Raw genomic sequence first — 14,449 nt, forward strand, 5'->3', positions numbered from 1 at the left:
TTCCCTATACTTAGGTGGAAAAGAGCTATTTTTGACAAAGGATCAGAAAAAATATTATAATGCATTAAAGAAACTTGGGTCTAAGAAACCACAAAAACCCATCCCAAGGCCCCTGGTAAGACCATCCTGAATTACTTTAATAGAAATAAATGTAATCATTGACTATTTTAAAACCAATCAAGCAATCAATCAACTGATAACAATATTAGACCTGACCAGAATATTAATTGCAGATATTATTTACTAATATTGTCCCTTTTCTCTTTACAAGTAACTTGCAAATTGTTTCTATTTTCTTCACATGTGCTCTGTATATATTATCCAAATATACTGAAAACAAGTGCAGCCTATCAGTTGTTTGTGGGTTGGTCTCTCTGAAGTATTAATTAAATACATTGGAAAACTATTTGCAGCTTACCGGGTGTTTGTGAATTGTTCATGATAACCAGTAGGGCTCTGCAAATTTCACCAGCTGTTTCATTTTGACACTGTTTTGACTCGTTTTGAGCTCGAATCAGTGAAATTGAAATGAAACAAAGGGCTTTGAAACACCCTCCAAACAAAATGAGGGCAGTCAAGACATTTCAAAAGTTTCAAAACGTTTCGAGTTTTGAAGCAGCCTGACTGAGTTCCTGTTCCTAGCACTAGGATCGGGCTGGGGAAAGGAACTCAGCCTGATCACTCAGTTCCCCTCCCCAGCGCTGCAATCCATTGGGCTGGGGAAGGGAACTGAGCCTGATTGCTCAGTTCCCCTCCCCACTGCTACCATCGATCGGGCTAGGGAAGGGAAGTCAGCCCAGCTGAGATGAGTTCCTCTCTGCAGCACTAGGATCGGGCTGGGGAAGGGAAGTCAGCTTAGTTGGGCTGAGTTGCCTTCCCCAGCCTGATCCTAGCACTGGGGAGGGGAACTCAGCTGGTTTGAGTTGCCTTCCCCAGCCCAATCAATGGCAGCACTGGGGATGGGAATTAAGTGATTGGGCTCAGTTCCCTCCCCCAGCCTGATGGATCACAATGCTGGGGAGGGGAATTGAGCAATGGGGCTCTGTACCCTTCCCCAGCCCGATGGATCGCAGCACTGGGGAGGGGAACTGAGTGATTGGGCTCAATTGGGCTGGGGAAAGGCACTGAGCCTCCACAGCCTTCCTGGGGTTGCAGCCCCTGATCTTCCTGCTAGATGAGAGAAGTTGGGTGCTGCTGCCTGGGACCGGCGGCGTGCTGGGACCAAGTGCGGTGGCTTGGGACCCAGGTGGCAGCACCCGGCTTCCCTCCCTCATCTGGCAGGCAGATCGGGGGCCCACAACCCCGAGAGGACTGGCACAGCTCCAGCAGCCCTCCTGGGGTTGCGGGCCCCCAATGTGCTTGCCAGATGAGAGAGGCTGTTTCGAACTTCCCCATTATAGCCTATGGGCGAAACTCGAAACAGTGTTGAAATAGTATCACTGTTTGGATGAAATGAAATGGAACAGTGGTTTCGAATCAAAATGAAATTCTAAACGAAATGCTGTTCCATCAAAACATCAAAATGCAAGTTGAAATGGAACAGTGCCGTTTTGCACAGCCCTAATAATTAGCAGCTATTCAGTATAAGGGATCTGGGTTTTCCATTTACCATGGAAAAGCATGATAAAATGCAGATTTTCTCATTTAAAAATGTGGGGAAAAGCAGGTTTCCCTTTCCAGGCTGACAGAGTTCCAGCCTGGAAGGGGCTAGGCAGAATGGGAGGAGAGTGATCAAGCATGGGGCGCCATGTGCATGTGCACATGCACACATGCATATAGCAGCCAGGCAGCCTGGAGAGCAGCTCCCACAACTCCCTACAGATAAATCTATGGGGTGTGGGGCAGAATTCAAGCCCCATAGTGAGAGAGGGATGGAGGGAGTTGGGTGGGGCTGGGGAAGAAGCTGCTGGCCAGAGGAGGAGGTACATGGGGCCTGGGGCCCAGGGCCAGGGCTGAAATGCACAGCCACAGGGCCCAGGTGGGGAGTAGGACAGAGCCGCAGGTGGCTCATCTGGGTGATGGTGGGTGGATTGGCTCCCTACCTCTGTGTGCACTCCTGGGGAGGACATGGGGGGCATGTGCCCCCCAGATTTGTGTGCGGGGGGTCAGATGCAGGCTGGCAACTGCAGGCTGGGGCTCCCTGCCCTGTTGCTCTCACCCAAGGAGTGAGAGCCAGCAGGTGGGAGCCAGCACAGCTGGGCAGAGTGGGGTGGGGAGGCTCAATGTGACCGTTGAGAGTCCCATGGTGCCATGGTGAGGCACCTCCTGTCCACTTGGCAGCAGTGGGGGTGATGGCGCGGAGTTGTGCCCCCCACTGCAGGAGGTGCCTCGCCATGGTGATGCAGCCACTGTGGGGCTCCTGGCGGCGACATGGACCCTGTTCCAGCTGTGTCACCTGTGGTGGAGGGGGAACCAAGATCCACACTCCACTCAGGTCACAGCAGCCGCTGCCTCCCTGAGACGACAGCTGGGGCTTGGGCACTGATGGGGGGGCAGGTTCTATGGACCTGGGTCCCTGGCTCTGTAGCCCTGGCAGAGCTGCAGGGGGTGGAGGGACTGTGGTTGGGAGTGAGGGGCAATTACATGAGCAAGGCACCAGCATATCAGGGCTGCTCAGTGCCACAGAGCAGTGGGGGGAGCAACACCCGCAGCTGTACCCACATCTTGGTGAGTGAAGGGGACAGGGACAGTATTTTATTTTAATTTTGGAAAAATGAAGATTTGGGAGTTTTAAATCAGATTTGGCAATTTTTATCAGAGAATTTGTGATTTGTGAACAGAGAAAACCAGGATAATGTTTTATTTGTCACCTAAATCACTTGATATTTTTTTTTCTTCCTATTTAAAATATTGCCAATTAAAACAGAAGAGAAATGAATAGGAAATAACAAATAATCTATGTCTGGTATTTAATAAATAAATACATTTCATTGATGTTTAAATCTGTAAAAATATCAAGATTAATGAACATTATCATAATTTCTTCTGTCTGAATACCCATATACAGCAAGAAACATTAGCAGTGGTGTTTTTACTTGATTAGAAGATGAGGTTTTTTCCCCACCATTTAACATGGGGAAGAAATCCGCTCACCTTAAATTAAGCATGAGGTGGGGTAATGGGGGCATACAGCTGCTGTGGCTACAGCCCCAACATGGAGTTGGGTCTGGAGCTGGACCTGCAGCTACCATCTGCTTCCCACTGCCTTGGCATGCCACACCACTCCTCGGCAACAGCCCCCAGCCTCCCCCCCAACCTCCTCCCCATGTTGCTTCTCCCTCTCCCCCTCTGCTGCACTCCTTACCTTTGTTCTGCATCAACAGGCTCCATCCCTCCTGCAGCCTGGGGCACAGAGCATGTATGTGTCATTTTCCTCTAATACATGTATATATTAGGCTTGGTTGCAATCTTGACTATGTAAAGGTATCACCTAAAAACACTTAATGCAGATTATAGTAACATTTATTGTCAGCTAAATTCCCTTTCTGGCGAAAAGAAGGAATAACTAATATTTTGCATTGCTTGAATCTCACAACTAACATTATTCTTTCTCTTTTTTTCCTTTCAGAACAAATTCCAAGGTTTTGTTTTTGACATTGTATCCCACCAAGCATTTGATATTGCCATTGCAATTTTCATCTTCTTTAACATGATTGCCATGATGGCGGAAAATGAGGATCAAGACACTAAAAACATTCTTGTTCAAATCAACTTGGTCTTTGTTCTCATCTTTACTGGAGAATTCATCCTGAAATTTCTGGGCCTAAGACATTACTACTTTACTAATGGTTGGAATATATTTGATTTAGTTATTGTGATCCTTTCATTAATCAGTAAGTATAATTGATTACCATTACAATAATTAATATAACTAATTACAAAACAATAGTTACTCTTAGGCCAGAGAATTATATTTTTCCAACACCAACCAAACAAAATGAAACAGAATTTTGTTTGAACAGTAGTGAATGTTAATGCAGATTATACAAACTCTGGATCCATTCTCCTCAACCCCCTTTGAAAAGCTTCACAATCTTTCTTCTTTCTGTGTCTAATCCCCTTTGTTCCATATTTGACTTACTTTCTACTTGTATTCCTTTCTTCTCTATTTCTTTGGTTTGTTCTTTTTATGCAGTTACAGAAAAAAATCATAGAATTTAAGTAAGCACTGTTAAAGGGAAAGCTGTAGTCCTGGTTGCCAGCTTTTTTTCTTGTCTCTCCATAGCATCTCCAGGTTGCTGACATTGCTGAAAATTATCTAGTTCTTCATTATTCTTTTCTTTGACTAATACTAGACATTTGCATCATGGCTGTGCTGACATGTATACTAGTTATTTGATTATCATAGGTAACAGGAGCACAGTGGGCACATCTAGGCTAGGGACAGACATTCAAAAAGCCTGAGATTAATTCAATCTTTGCAGATTAGTCTAACCTGGCTCGGCTAAATCAGTTTTGTAACCGAACAGACATCCCAGAAATGCAGACACATGCCTGCAGTGGCTCAGGCTAGGAGCCAGGGGCCGCTAGAGCAGCCCTCCTTTCCTTCCACAGCATGGAGCTGAGGAGGGCATGGACAGGTGACAGGCTCCAGCAGGATGCTGTGATTAGCCCAGCAGTAATAACAGTGTGTATCACCCAATTAAGAAAAAAACAGGGGGACATTACCAGCTACTTGCTGATTCCGCACAGACCATAGCCAGCATGTGATCTGCTAGCTAATACACAGATACCTCAGCAAGGCAAAGGGGAGGGGAGGATTCCTGCTTAGCACAGAGTGGTGATGGGAAGAGAAGGGAGCTGTGGCCAGGGAGCAAAGGAGAGGGGCCAGCCTTGCTGTGGAGCAGAGAGCCCCACCCAGCCCAGAGAGCATGCCGGGATGCTGGGGGTATCTAGTTTATCTTAAACAAGCAAGGGGTCTGGGAAAGACATTGCATAAACCGGTTTGAGTCAAATCAGTTACATCTAAAACTACATTAAACCAGTTTTATCTCAAACCGGTTTCAGCCATTCTCAATCTGGTTTATGTGCACTGAACACCTGTTCTGTTACAGGTTTAAACCAGTTTCTGATCATTTAAATTGGTTTGTGTATAATGTCTGTCCCTAGCCCTACAGTTACTGTGCAATCCCAACACCACATGGGTCATTTTCGATGCTACTGCGCAGTAGCAACAAGCTACTGTGCAGTACAAGCTACTGCACAGTAGCATTGGCATCACGGTTCATGGCCAGCAATGCTATGTAGCTGAAGCAGTGAGCTATGGAGACATGGCTCATCACTACAATGACATAGCATCTTGTGTAGACACATCTAGTGAGATGCAACTGGGAAGTGTAACAGGGACCCAGGTGCTCCTGTTACTGTAAGAGGAGAAAGCAGCAGGTTAGAGCATTGTGCAGGAAACAACTGAACTAGGGAGAGTTGCATTTGGAGTAAGCCCCAGAAGGAAGCCCAAAGAGTTATGACGCTACCTACAATAGGGCAGTAAGACTTCAGGGGCCCACAGGAGCAGAGCTCTGCAGAAACCTGGAGCAACAGGGACCCAGGCCTTGAGGCCTGGGATTGCTAGGTAACTAGGGAGGACGGCAGGACAGGGGAGTCTCAACAGCTTGTTAGGCTGAGTGGAAACCACTGAGCTCATTTCCAAAGGCAGCAGTCAGGTGACAGGAAAGGGCAAGACTTAGTTGTATACAAGTCCAGTGTCTGAGCTGGGAGGGGCTGGCAGCTGATACCTGCATGCTGCAGGGGAAGAAGCTGAGGGTGAAGTTGGCTTACACAGAAAAGGAGGCACCCTGTAAGCTGGGGAATCAATTCAGCTCCTTGTGGAAGGAATGTGGCAACTGTTATAACTGTAAGGGGGTTTGAATGAGTTGCAACCAGATGACTAACACTGTGTTTTAGTTACTTCTTCTGTGTTTAAGTTTAAACACTGGAGGACTGGGTTGTGGCTATGGGAGAGGTGTGGAGGCCACAGAAATGCCTGAGGGGGCACCCAACATAGAGCAACATAGAGCATATGTTGGGTTGGTCTCCCACCCTATAAGGGTCAGAGACCCCAAGGCAGTGCAGAGCCAGAGCAGCCTTGTTGGGATTGGGGACCTGTTCGGGTGGTATTGAGAACAAGAGCCACTTTGCTGGGGTCAGGGACCCCAAGGGCTGGCATAGAGCAGTGGAGCAGCCTTGCTGGGTCCAGGGACCTCGGGTGCTGGTATAGAGCAAGGCAGGGCTGAAGCCAAGGAGCCCAGGGCCTGTGGCCATGGTTCGGTGGGGGGCTCAGCCAGAGGAAAACAGCCAAAGCCAGGAAGGCTGAAACCCTCACAAGGGCTTTAGGGCTTGAAGAGCCTAGTGTCAGCTTGGGAGTAAGGAAGCCCCCTTCAAGTTGTAACAGGGATATCAGGGTGGCTTTGAGGGTGGCTGCCAACCACAATATATTCCCTAAGGCATGACTAGGGCCATTTCAAGGGGGAAATACATCCTGTGAGGTTTGGGCAGAGTAGCCCTGAAGTCTGGGCTACTAGGGGAATTAACCTCTAGGACTAGACCAAGAGGAGAAGACACCAAAGAAGAGACTACCCCAGCTTCTGGAGGCTGTCTCCCCTTCAATATTTATTAAGATCAAAACATGGCAGGTGAGAGACAGGAGATGGAGGCTGGGGAGCACTGGCAAGCAAGTCTGACTACAATTCTCAAGCTGCTTACAGGGAATTAATAAACTGGGGGTGTGGCAGAGGAAAAGGTTCCTATCATCAGCTGATCCTGTTCAAACACCAAGACAATGCAAGTTTCAGAACTGACTTGTGGGTAGGTTTGCTGAAGAAGATGGCCAGAGTTTAGGGGGAAATATTGAAAGTAAAGTACAAGCTATATAGCTTGGCATCCTGCCTGGAATAGAAAGGGGTGTTTTAAGTAGCTGAGCATCAAATAATTTCATCTCCAAAATTACTAAACTGTTCTTTCAGTGCCTTCAAAAATACTTTGAATAAAGACAAATAAAGTAATCATAGTAATTAGCAATGACCATTTTAGAATTAGAAAAAAGTAGAACAGAAATGCTAATAACCATAAACTACAGTCTCTTCCTTATGTGTGTATATGGTGAGTTTTCAATAGAAATAATACATCTGACAGTGGGTCTGTTCATGGGTGGACCAAGGATTTTGAAAATGGTTGCAAATGGTATAGTTAATTATCACATAAAACACAACACATTTTTCTCTGGTTAAAGAGAAAATATAAGATTTATTAATAGGCTAAGGTCTCAGTGCTATATTATTCAGTTTAAAGATCAAAGAAAAACAAATATAACTTTATTGGAAGATGTACTGTAATCTGATCGTACTGATTTACGATCTTAGGGCATTTTTACACATGCAAGTGCTGCAGCACTGGGTGCTTTGAAAAGTGCCTGGTGCTGTGATGCATGCAGTTGTGTCAGTGGCATGTAGTCATTCAAATTAATGAAAAATAAAATTTTAAATTTGACTAAAAACCTACTAGTTTTTCCTGTTTACCAAGGTGAGTTGGCTCATACTCTCCATCAACAAATAGTCTAATCAGGGATCCTGGTTTTCCCTTGATAAGAAATTGCAAATTCTCTGATAAAAATTGACAAATTTTCCAATTAAAAACCAAAAATCTCTGATTAAAATGAAAGGCCACTATATATCTATATATTTACAGTTTTAAAGCAATTTGGAAGCCTACCAGTGCCTCAATCACTATAATAAAATAAATTCTAAATACCTATACATTTTGGTATTTGATTTTGGGGTTTTTTTATCATGGAAAATCAACTCCTCCTACCGCCTTAGGTCACAGAATGCAGGTCCAGGCCCCTCACCCCCAACCCACAGCCCCCCAAGCCCTGCTAGTGCCCATCACTCCCTCCCCACAGCCCCCCAGCTCTGTTGTTGCCTCTCACTCCCCTTCCTCCGCAGCCTCCTGGCTCTGCTGGTGCCCCTCATCCCCCACCCACAACCTCCTTCCCACCCAACCCCGCCAGAGGGGGCCTCTAGCTGCCAGAGCTATGGGTCCAGGGACCCGGGTCCACAGCCCCCAACCACCTGCAGCAGTGCTCAAGCCCCAGCTGCCACTCATGGGAGGCAGCAGCTGCTGCAGTGGAGTGGAATGCGGAGCCCACCTCCCATTCCCTCACGGGCGGCATAGCCAGAGTAGAGCCTGTAGGCAGGGCGGGTGTGGGCTGCTTGCTCTGGGCTCAAGCCGGGTGGGGCTGGCTCCCTGCCACTGCATGCACTCCCAGAGGGGTAGGGAGGACCTGTGCTCCCCAGATCTGTGCACGGAGTAGGCTGCCAACTGTGGGCTTGGGCTCCCTGCCCTGCTACCATCCTCTGGGACCTCCACTGCCCAGTAGGTGGGATCCAGCATGGTGGGGCAGAGCGCGGCCATACAGGGAAACTCCTTGCCACTGTGAGCCTTGCAATGCCCTGGTGACCCACCCCCTGTGCACTCCACAGCAGCAAGGGGCACAAACCTGCACCACCAACCCCACTGCTGCTGGGCAGTCAGGGGATGCCTCACTAGGGCAATGTGGGGCTTGCAGTGGCAAGGAGCTTCCCCACCCAGCTCTGCTCTGCCATACTGTGCCAGGTCCCAACTGCTGGGCCACAAAGGCCCCAGGAAAGGGCAACAGGGCAGGGAGCCCAAGCCCATAGTGGACAGCCCACACCCACCCCTGCCCCGCACACAGGTCTGGGGGGCAACAATCCCACTTCAAAAGGTGAGGATTTCTGTAGATGATAACAGGTAGCTAACAGACAAGATAATGAAGAACAAGACCATTGAAGAGGATCGTTATCACCTATGGAGTGCAGAGAGGTCAGTAGGGAGGAGGTTGATTATAACGGGCAGTAAAGTCAATACTTCTTAAGTCCCTGGTTTTAAGGCCCTTGGCACACATTCATTTAAAGATGCTATGGATCCCCAATCCTAACATCTACATGTGCATGGCATGAAATACAATTTTGGGATTAGGGATTAAATCCACAGTGTATCCTTTATACTTCCCAGTTCAGGGGGAGCCCAGCGCCATAAGTCTGAGTTCCCCCTGCACTGGCAAGAAAGTGACCATAGTTCCAGGGCCAGGCCAACAACTAATTGTCAGTCCCAGTCCTAGCCCTGTTACATCTTCAGTATAAGGTGCCATACACACCAGTCATAAGATTCTACATTATATATAGTACATTTTTATGACTGGTTTGCCATTTTACAGTGCCCTAAATTGGGTACAACCTTGCCATTTATGCTGTGATTAACATGGTAATCATAGCATAAATATAACTTGTAAAGGAGGCCTTAGTATTGAGTAAGCCAATGAATTTCTGTTCCCAGACCTGTCTTTTGTAGGTGTTTTGTCTGTCACCTACCTGAGACTGTCTGTTTTTATTCTTTTTTTATTTAAATATAGAGTTTTTCATAGGCTTTTATTCTGCCTGCTATTTAGCTGAAGCTGACTTTTTTTCCTTTGACCCGAAGAAATGTACCTGCTGCCCAAAAGTATCCCTCCCAACTATACAGTTGCCCAATAAAAGTTACCACCCACAAGAATCCTTACCTCTTGAATTTTTCCTGGACCATCACAGCAACATCATCACCCTAACACCACCTTAAATTATCAGTAAAATTATTACAAGGAAAATTTAACACCTGGGTAGAAAGTAATGCAAAAGCCATGTACCCAGGAGAACAGTATGCATTATGTAGCCTGACTGCATAAACCAATTGTTGGGAGGGAAGAAGCTCTGGACAAAATAATCACTAGATAAAATAGGCCTAATCCCAAAGAGGCATTGGGAACAGGAGCTAGGACAATCAGTTGCTGAACTGACAATCAGTTGTTGGCCTGGCCCTGGAACTATGGTCGCCTTCCTTGCCAGTGTAGGGGGAGCTCAGGCTCATGACCCCTGGCTTCCCCTGAACTGGGAAATATAAAGGATACACCTTGGATTTGATCTCTAGTTGGATATAGGAAATCAGAAACTGCTTTGCCTAGTATTTCCTGTTTACTGTAGATGACTCGATGCTTTTGTGGTTTGGAGATATACAAGGCTGCCTACTGACAGAGTGAGAAGGCTATGCATTTTTCTGGTTGGAAGAAGACCATACTCTACAGCAGCAGTTCTCAACCTTTTGCACCTTACGTCCCACCTACATACGGTCAAAAAATCCTGGTTACGCTGGTTAACAAGGGCCAGGGGGGAGGGTCCCCAGGTGCCAGTAAAAGAACAGGGGGTGGGTCCCCCACCAGGTGATCAAAGCACGCAAAAGTGAAACCGGAAGTCCCACCATGGCGCTTCTGGTTTCAGCGCCGCCACCCAAGTCCCATGTAAAGGACCTTCAGATCCCACCAGTTGAGAAACCCTGCTCTAGAGCAGTGATTCTCAACTAGGGTTTCTTGGCACCCAGCGGTGCCTTGCTAAAGGGTCACATGCAATGTTAGTACTGCTGTAGGAGTTCTGGTTGTACTAGTTCATAATAATGCTAAGCTACAATGCTGAAAAGCAGAATGGGAGAAAGGGTTCTCATGACCACTGGATGACCAAATAAGAAAGAAAAATATAAAAGCACACTAATGAGCAAAAAGACACTTTTTTAAAGAGAGAAAAGCTGAAAGAGAAAAGCTAAAAAACTTGAGGATGAATGAAAAAAGTAAAAACTCACTAACGAGACAGAGATGAGAAGCAAAGTGTAGGTGTGTAAACTTTGTAAACAAATCAAGTAAAGATGAACATCTTGACAGAGAGATATAAGATTTAGCACAAGAAGGTGGTGGGGAGGGGTGGGTACACACAAGTATAAATACAGGGGCTGGGAGACTTGTCTCTCGTAGCGACCTAGGGCAGTGAGAACAACATACTATGTCCATACCTGTCAAGGACAAGTTTCACCAGGTTGAACTGACTCTGAATCAGAGCAACTGATATACTGTCTGAAGACAGTAAACTTTCTGAGCTTTTGCCACTGATCATGGATCTGAATTTTTTTTCTGAGTTGCCTTTGGAATCTGAGTTGTCTTTGGACTCCAACAGCCTGTATATCAAAAGTGACAGGAACCAGATACCACCCGAGAAAACACCCTGCATGCCTCAGTGTGCAAACATGATTGACAAGGTGAAACCAGAGGTTTCAAACAGGAATCCCTGGTGTTAAAAACATTCTGCCCTGTTGTGGTCTTTCTGAGTTCTTTGCAACAGGAGAATTGCTCTATTATTTTTCTGTAATAAAAAAAGAGTGAAAGCTAAAAGCTGGCATTTTCTGAGGGATACCTCAAGCCTAAACAAGTTGAGAACCACTGCTTTAGAGGCAAGATATGTACATTTTGGGCTAACAGTAACAACTTAGAGGCAGAATAAGAGCTGAGCCCTAGGCTCTATCTATATGTAGTAAGAGAGTCTTTATCAACACTGACAGTGCTGTTGTCTTTCTGTGTCCTGGGCAAAAATAGACTATTGAGGATCATGTTCTCCCTGAAATAGAAGAAGGAAAACAAGACTTCATGTGCCATAGCCTACAAGGCCACACCTAGTAAAAAAATCTCTTGAATCCAGCATGGAAGTAGATCTGAATAAACCCCATGTATTTGAGGTGCTCAGCACCATAATGCCCACAGAATGAAAGCAATAATTCATCGTAGTTACTTCAAGGAGTTTGTATGCATTTGTTTAACATTTAAAGGAGTTTTGATTTGTTTATAAACTTCAGATGGATCATAAACTTTAACAGTGTAGCTTTCCCCTTAAAGTGGCAAGGACATCAGGAGTTTTGCTGAAGTTGACAGGACATTTTCATTTCTAACTTGTAACACTTAAATACCTAATAGATAACAAATAACAACATGTTCCTATATATCTGCAATCTTCATTGAATTAGTAGCTTAATTCTCTTGTTGTTTTTTCCCCCCTCTCTTTTCCTTTAAAGATTTGGCACTTTCTGAAGTATTCAAGACTTTCTTCTCTCCTTTGCTTTTGAGAATTATTCGCTTGGCACGGATTGGCCGAATCCTAAGACTAATTCGAGCAGCTAAAGGAATTAGAACTCTCCTTTTCGCATTATTGATGTCCCTTCCTGCTCTGTTCAACATTGGTCTGTTATTGTTTTTTGTCATGTATATTTATGCTATTCTTGGCATGAATAATTTTGCCTGTGTTGGTTGGAATGGTGGGATTGATGACATTTTCAACTTCCAAACCTTTGTTAGCAGCATGCTCTGTCTCTTCCAAATTACAACATCAGCTGGTTGGGATGGGCTTCTGAGCCCTTTGTTAACTAGCACTTCATGTGCTCCAAATTTAAATGTAACAAATTTAAAACTTAGTTGTGGAGACCCTTCTATAGGTATTCTGTTTTTTGTTAGTTATGTCATCATAACATTTCTCATTGTTGTAAACATGTACATAGCTGTTATTTTAGAAAACTTCAATGTTGCTACTGAAGAAAGCGCAGAACCTCTAAGTGATGATGACTTTGATATATTTTATGAAATCTGGGGAAAATTTGATCCTAAAGCAACTCAGTTTATTAAGTATTCTGCACTTTCAGACTTTGCAGATGCTTTGGCAGAACCTTTACGCATACCAAAACCAAACCATCTTGAGCTTATAGCAATGGACCTTCCCATGGTCAGTGGAGAGAAGATCCACTGCTTGGATATCTTGTTTGCTTTTACCAAACGAGTGTTAGGAGAATATGGAGATATGGATGCTCTGAGAGTACAGATGGAGGAAAGGTTTATGGCTGCCAACCCATCCAAAACTTCTTGCAAACCAATCACAACTACTCTTAGAAGGAAACAGGAGGAGGTGTCTGCCATTGTTATTCAAAGGGCTGTCAGGAGTTATTTGCTTCAGTGTTCTGTGAAATAGGCCTCTTATACTATCTCAGGAATTGTGATAGTTATATCTTTGAAGGGGAGGCACCTAAGAAGAAAAATTAATTGCATTCATACTGAATGAAAATTATGGTAGTCAGCTAGATAAATCACAAACTGCCTCTTCCATGTCTTTCCCTTCAACTTATGATACTATCACTGAGCCCATTGATAACCTTCAGGTAATGGCAATTACCACGCTCCAGCAGCCTCTCATATCTTGTGCATCAGCATCCCCATGCTTCAAAATGGCAGTGAGGGTGCTTGAACTAAAGCTCATCAAACCATCTTATTTCAAGCACCCCTGCCACCATTTTGAAGTGCAAGGACGTTGATACATGAGATGCTGCAGTGCTTTAATTAGAGCAGCTCTCAAAGCTTCTGTAATTAAAGTAGCGCCCCCCCACCCCCAGCGCTGGAGCATGTGCAAAAGTACCCATGGTGTCTTAATTCCAAAGATTGATTCAAATCAGCCCTGCTCAGTTGCTGCAAAGCTGTTTAGGCATGTCCAGTTTGGTCATAAAAGATGGCAAGACTTGCGGTTCTGAAAATGTTCAGAAATGACCCAGATCAGACGCCTGGGTGTCTCAGTCCATCCTATGCTCAGTTATAAATCAAATTGGTGGTGGGGAAATGACTAACTTCCACCTAACTCTCTAATTCAGAGGTTGGCAATGTTTCAAAGCCAGGGACTGGAAAAATCTGGCTCTAGTCCAAGGCAAGCTGGAGTTCTGACTTAATGGCTACTACTGCACATTTTCCCAGACACCACTTCTACCCATTTCCCAGATGCAGAACAAGTACAGCTCCCTGTTGCCCAGCTCTGGCATAGCTCCTTACCACTCTGTTCTGGCATGGGCAAAGCCCCTGCTGCCAGAACACCAACAAAGTACTGCCTAACCCACCTTTAGGTACCTAAGGGTGAAGTTGCATGTTACACTTAGACCATACTAAGGACACTTAAAACATAAATGTCTGCAAATTAAAGCTTCTTGTCTCATACTAAGTGACTTCTGATTATCTCAAAGTTAGGCCATGTCAATCAAGGCTATTAACCGGGCCATGCTACCTAACTTGTGTTCAGATAACTTAAGTCTGCACCAGGGTGGTAAAACAAGAAATTTGCAATCCTCCAGTATCCCAAATGTTATTTTGTAATCTGACAGGAAATGTCAGGGTACACATTATCTTGATAGAAGATTACTGTTAAGTCAGAAGCAAGGGCTATGTTTCAGTAGTAGCTCTCTAATGGATAAATAAGCATGTTAACTCTGAGGCTGTATTCATCAATGTTTCTTTTAATGTCTCACAACTACAAGAATGGTCGGGGGATGTGAGCACTCTTAATGGGAAAGGCTTACTTAAGATTCTGACTGAAAGATTCTGTATTCATATTCTTGTTGATTTTTGTCTGCTTTATAAAAATCTGTCCTACCCCGTATTTCCATCATTCAGTTTACTATGATAGATAATCATATTATTAGAGAAGTACATCCACTGAAACATAGAAATTTAGCAAAAATGGCTAACTATTAGAATAAGAAAGCTGAAACTACTTTCCAT

General features: G+C 45.0%; 1 protein-coding gene across 1 annotated transcript in view; it reads left to right on the forward strand.

The window, feature by feature from the left end:
* LOC102373313 (sodium channel protein type 5 subunit alpha-like) overlaps positions 1–12,881 on the forward strand; it is a 116,889-nt gene extending 104,008 nt beyond the window's left edge. The window contains exons 24-26 of the mRNA XM_025203357.1: positions 15–115; positions 3,569–3,833; positions 11,938–12,881. Coding sequence (XP_025059142.1) covers positions 15–115; positions 3,569–3,833; positions 11,938–12,881 — 1,310 coding nt within the window. The remainder of the gene's footprint in view (positions 1–14; positions 116–3,568; positions 3,834–11,937) is intronic.
* Positions 12,882–14,449: the final 1,568 nt, after the last annotated feature.

Source organism: Alligator sinensis, unplaced genomic scaffold, assembly GCF_000455745.1.
Source record: "Alligator sinensis unplaced genomic scaffold, ASM45574v1 scaffold885_1, whole genome shotgun sequence".
NCBI lineage: Eukaryota > Metazoa > Chordata > Crocodylia > Alligatoridae > Alligator > Alligator sinensis.